The sequence below is a fragment of the Typha angustifolia genome, chromosome 13 (assembly GCF_048772165.1).
Source record: "Typha angustifolia cultivar Huaian chromosome 13, ASM4877216v1, whole genome shotgun sequence".
Classification (NCBI taxonomy): Eukaryota; Viridiplantae; Streptophyta; class Magnoliopsida; order Poales; family Typhaceae; genus Typha; species Typha angustifolia.
In genome coordinates, this window is record NC_133251.1 from 11,691,745 (window position 1) to 11,697,864 (window position 6,120).

General features: G+C 36.7%; 1 protein-coding gene across 1 annotated transcript; it reads right to left on the reverse strand.

Annotated features, from left to right (window-relative positions):
- Window positions 1-2,678: 2,678 nt before the first annotated feature.
- On the reverse strand, window positions 2,679-3,650 carry LOC140774175 (uncharacterized). The gene has a single exon (XM_073117058.1). It carries the CDS (start codon window positions 3,621-3,623, stop codon window positions 2,832-2,834), a length of 792 nt encoding a protein of 263 aa, XP_072973159.1. The 5' UTR covers window positions 3,624-3,650; the 3' UTR covers window positions 2,679-2,831.
- Between the last annotated feature and the right edge of the window lie 2,470 nt (window positions 3,651-6,120).

Consider the following 6,120-nt stretch of genomic DNA (forward strand, 5'->3'; position numbering starts at 1 on the left):
TGTGGTATATACTATGATGGTTTCTTTTGTTATACTTCTTACTAGCTAGGGTGACTGCCACGAGGAATATTGTACTAATATTTGGAGCAAAATCCCAGAGAAGGTCAAAATTCCTAATGGATAATTTATACACCTATTCAGGGAGGGGAATCAAGCAATCAACTAGCTAGAATATTGGTCGACCATTATTAGTAGAATAGGTTGGAGATTCAAAATCCTTATAAAGACAAACTGCACTGCCTACGCCTGGATTGGCTCATTGTAATTCTTTTCTATGCAAGAATTGATCTACTTGTCTAACTTAATTATTAGACAGAATAAACTTGTTACTTAGTCTATAGCTAAGACATCCCAAAAAGTATATACACAACTTAGCTGGTTACATATTAGTGTCTCAAACTAAGGCGATGCAAATAAATTCGTGACAAGAAGAGATGAGAATAATAGTGTGCCATAAATTTTATCAATTAATACATGAATATATAACACTATAATATGTTGCAAACATAGTTTGACTTTACTGACCTGGAAAGGTTGACAAGATAAGGCTTCATAGAATTAAAGGCTTTTATAGAGATGATGTGCTTTATTGATATCTTAGGTATTTTGACCGCCATATCTAACCTGGTAGTCCGAGTGTCATTTAATCTAAAATTAAGACTTAGTCGCTATCAGTAATTAAACACTATATTTTTTTCTAGCTAAGTTCAAGAAAATATATACAGGTCTTAAGTTTAAATTTCCTAAATTATAGTTGTATCGCTAAATTGACTTGCATTTATATTTTATAAATTTAATAATAACTTTTTTACTACTATTTTGATGATATATATATTTTTTCACTTTTTTACGTCACATTAAAGTAATAATAACACTCTCTATTTTAAATTTTCTCTGTTAGATATCCTTAATTCCTCTCCAACATAAACATATTTTTCTTAAAAATAATATTAGAACTTAATAAGTTCGGTAGTTGTGAGTATTTGTAAGCTTACAATAACTTTTTTTTTTAATTTTTTTGCATACTAAGAAATTTATTAAAAATAATGTAGCCTTTAATAAGGTTCTTAACAAAAAAATAATAATAATAACAACAAAATAAAATAAAAATATTAATGTCAAAATATAAAAACTATAGATATGCCTTGTAATATGATTGCGGGCTTGTAAACCTGCACTGATTTATAAATTGATAGAAAAAAAAATGGTAATCTTACATTATAGTATGGTTAAGAGCTTATAAGTTAGCAACGAATTATCGGTTCACAAAAAACAAAAAGGCTTTTTATACTATTTTTTAATATATTTTCTAAACATGAACTAATTAGTTTTATTTAATAATAATATTTTAATCTATTATTATCAAAGTCGCAAAAAAATATTTAACCTTTTACATCGTATTAAAAATAATAATTACAATTTTAACCTAGTTCATAATCAAATATCATATTTTCTTAGTCTAATTCAATTTATCCAAGGCATGACTAATGACTAAAATATAGAGTCAACTAATGGCTGCCATGTTTAGGCTGAGACCCAAACCAAACATGCCTAGTTATAAGAGAGAGAGAGATTATGAGGTAACTTCAGAGATCGATATGCCTATCATTTCTCATATAAAAATAATCCTTTCATAAATGAGAAGTATTCTCCACCTGTACTTATCCAATTTAATGCTTCCCAAAAAGACATCGAGAGCTTATTTGGAGCCAACAACGATGGGTAGTAAGTAACCTTTAACCGTTAAAGTTTCTCTTTTCACATGTGGCCTGCTTATCTAAAACGTAAGTTGACAACTAGTTGGATTCGGATCGATCAATCTATCAGGCCAAGAATCTATTAATTGAAAACACTGCGTGACTTTGACTCGGACATCGAGTTCGATTTCGATTTCGAATAAATATCCCAATTTGATAGTGATGCAGGTAAAAGTTTTGGGATCCGAAATGATATTAAAGAGTAGGAGATTAAAAGAGGATATGTACGCAGTTTCTAACAGCAGCTTTTATATATATATATATATTTCTTTTTCTTTTCCTTTTTCTTTTTGTTTTCTCCCTCTTTTTCCCACCCCTTTTTCTTTTATTGATTTGTGCCTTTGAATGTGATGATCTGAAACTTTGCAGTACGCTTTGATACCCAGCAGTAGCTTAAAGCAAAAGCTTTCCATTGTTGTGAAACTGGCACTTATTAGGGGATGCCAAATTCAAGTAGACATGATTCCTTTTCCCTTCTTTCTCAAAAGGAATAAATAAATATACATAGATAAGCAGCCCTTTTTTCCTTTCCAGGGACAACTCTCAAGGTCATATACTTCATGTTGCTTGCAAGGGAGTATAAGACCAGTACATGCACATTAGAATCAAATCCAAACATGAGAATTTTATTAGCTATTTCTCTAGAAGACTTTCAGTTAGCACCATATGTGTTTTTCTTTGGTACATATTATTCACTAGTCGTTAAAATTGGGAGAGTGGTCAGGAGTGATATAATGGGTGTAATTTAATTTCAAAAAAAGAAGGAGAAAGAGGTAAATTAATATACTCTTTCTATTATGACATCATGCATGGGAGGTTAATGTGAAGTCACAATTGAGATAAAGATCGATCTTAAGAAAAGTATACACAACTAGAAACAAATTCAAACTTGTAATGATAATTATTTGGAGATTGGAGAAGAACACTTTTGCACAACCATCACCACCACCACCACCACCCCCAAATGTTACATCTCCATCTCTCTCCCCACCAATTACTCTTCTTCCCTTCTCCTCAAAACAAACATATAAGTCAAAAAAAAAAAAAAAAAAAAAGAAGAAAAAAATCTACAAATTAAGCTTTTGCAATGGAAAGCTCGTCCAACCATTCGAAGATCCTCCTCCTCCCCATGTTCTCTCCCTTCTTAAGAGTCCTCTTCGGCTCCTCCTTCTTCTTTGGAGGAGGAGGAGACGCCACCGGTAACCTCACCGGCTCCACCGCATCCGGCGAGCAATTACACCCAAATCCAATTCCCATAAACCTCAAACTCGGCGATCTCTTCTCCACCACTTTCCCGTTCCCATCACCGCCGGTTTGCTTACCGCCCCTGCTTCGCCTGGACCGAAGATCCCGGAGCTCGATCTCTGGGGCCGGCACGACCCCGAGGCGGAGCAAACCCCAAGAAGGCGGCGCGGAGGAGCTCGTGCTGTTCCGCCTGGCGCTGCTTCGCCTCCTCGAGCCACGGAGCTGGGGCGATGGGCTTGGGAACGCGTAGAAGTTATTGGAGGCGCTGCTCCCGGAATGGCTACTGGAGGAGTGGCTTCGGCTCACGCAGCTGCTGCTGCTCCCGCTTCGGCTGCTCAAATCCATGGATTCCGACCTCGACCCGTGTCGCAAGAGGCCGGAATCCGAGCTGATCGAGGGGCGGAGGGGAAGGAGCTGACCGCGGAAGAAGACCTCGTCGGCGGCGCACATATCGGTGTCGGCAGCGTTGGCCACGAGGCCGCCGCCGACCGAGATGCGGAACTCGAAGTCGTCAGCGTCGGACCCGGGGGCGGAGGCTGAGGCGGTGTCGCCAGTTGACTCGGGGTTGGAGACGGGGAGGTCGATTAGGGAGAGGGTCTCGGATTTCTCTTCTTGAGCCATTGTTGGAGGTTTTGGGGGTGGGGGAGGGCTTGCTCGCTTTGTTTGAAGGAAGGGGAAACGAGAGATATTGGTCTTTTATAAGCGAGGACGAGGGGGTATTTGCGTATATGGAACACTATATTAAACTGAATTTACATTTTGAACCCTATCCTCTTAACTATTTATAAATAAATTACCAAAGGCTATATGGTCTTTTTGTATTTATTGACCAAATCTGAGAGAATCATATACCATACTAGCAAGTCGTATCTCTATACATGGACAAGTTTCCTAACATATATATTAAATTGAACTTATTAACATCGTTTTGAGTGGACGTGGCTATTTTCAAACTACGAATGCTTTCTTTTCTAACTCCTTTAATCTGCAAATAGTTAAAATACAGGGTACTGAGTGAGAAATTGCAAACTAGGGTGTTATGTGCAAATATCTCAAGAGATAAATAATAAATAATAAAAAAACAGGGGTGAATAGGAAATAAAGAAAAGGAAGGGGGGGGACTTGGCATTTTGAAAGGAGGAGACATTCCCATTAGTGTTGGCTTGTGGGCCGGCCTTTGCATGCCTCACTTTTGTGGGCATTGTTTAAGGGTCAGCTTTGGCATGTTGCTGTCTTGTTACCTGTGGGGGATTGCTTTGTAGATATACTAAAAATAATACCCAAATTTTAGTAGTACTAATATATAGAGAATCTTTCACTTATGTCAAGGATCCTATCAATATTTATTTACAAAATACCCACGACGAGTTTAAATTCTATTTTATTAGTCACAGTTCGTGTACAAAGTGGTGTAGGATAAAAGCTCCTCTTTACCCTTGCCTCGCCACATCTAGCTCGCGGTGCAACCAATCTTTCCCATTCTCCAATAAAAAAAGTTACCGTAACTCCACTTAGTCAAATCACACACTTGACTGCAATCGAGTGTAGCATTAAGCATATCTTCTATAGTGACAAAATAATCAAACAGGGAGATCAAAGCCTCAGAGATGGGTATTATGCTCTGGTGGTCCAAAGAAAGAAACAAGGAGAGAAAAAATATCGGTAGATTTGTAGCAGTGAAGGAGTGCCACTTGGAAAAAAAGTTAGGTATCATATAATATAGGCTTGTATATCAACTACCTTCTCTTTCCTCTGAAACCAAGTGGAGTCACGGGAGACAAATGGGCTTTATAGCCCTTTCGGTTCTTTAAGATAAAGACAGACCAGCCAGAGTCTAATGTCTCTTAGGAATTTAATTTTAAGTCTTTCCGCTTTGTGGAGTTTCTGGTTGAAGAGATGGGTGAGTTAGAGAGGAGTACGAGAAAGAGTACTCTGTTTTGAGGTCAAACCTCTGCCGTCTTGACATTTGCAAATCTTTATGTCCATTCTGAACTTTAATAGTTTAATCATTAATGCAGAAACCCAAAGGAGTAAGTTTAGTCTTTTCGGTATAAAGTGTACGTTAATTTCACTTTATAACTATACTAACAAATATAGATCAAAACTTATAATATAAATTGTGTCTATTACTTTCTCCCCCCCTCTCTCTCTCTCTCTTTATATATATGATGAAAAAAATTTAGTGTGGTGTGGTGGTTCTACTTGTACAGAACGTGTTACAAGCCATGCAAATGGAAACCATTTATTGACCAAGTTGAGACATCTTTTTTATTTACCACCACATGGAGCAGAGCAGAGCATCACTGGAATCCCATGAACTGCTATCACAAGTGATGATGGCTTTTGCAGTGGACGTGAAGGAAAAGAAGGAAGAAGACCACTCCAAAAAAAAACAAAAGAAAAGCGTACCACCTCTCCTTTGGGTTCCAAAGTGCAGCATTGCTCAAACAACAAGGAGTGAAAGGGTCCTACAGCAGGGCCATATGTTCCCAACTGCAACAAACAAACAGAGGTGGCATGCATGAAGGGGTTATGCCTTTTGGGTGTTCTTGCTGGGTGGCATTCACAGCTCCACTCTGTTATGCTGCAATTTTAGGGAGTCCTGCCAGGATAAATGATTTGAGAGCAAAGAGGGATTTTGATTGATTGGAATCATGAGGCCTAACATGCTGGTTTGTTATTAACTACTTTAGAAGTAAAGCAGAGCAATTTGATACCACCCGTTTGTTTTGTTGTCGTATAACAACTTTTAGGTGACCGGAAATGTGAGAGTCTTACTTCATCTTATCAATTTGATATATATATATATATATATATATATATATATATATATATATATATATATATATATATATATATATATAATCTTTACTCAAAAAGGAGGGTGGAATCTTAGAAAAAGATTTATCCAAATGGTTCCCATTATAGTTTGCTCATGGTCCCCTTTGCACAAGTATTTAGAGTTATTTTTTATTTATCATAAGAAGTAAATTATACTTCTCCCTTTTATTATCATCTTTTATATATATATATATATATATTATCTAAACGTTTTTTTTTTAACATAAGAAAATTCTTATTTCAGATAATATATTTTTTAGCGAAGAAATTTTGTGTG

Excerpts from the sequence above, each read along its gene's own strand:
- LOC140774175 (XM_073117058.1), bottom strand. The coding sequence starts at position 3,623 with ATGGCTCAAGAAGAGAAATCCGAGACCCTCTCCCTAATCGACCTCCCC.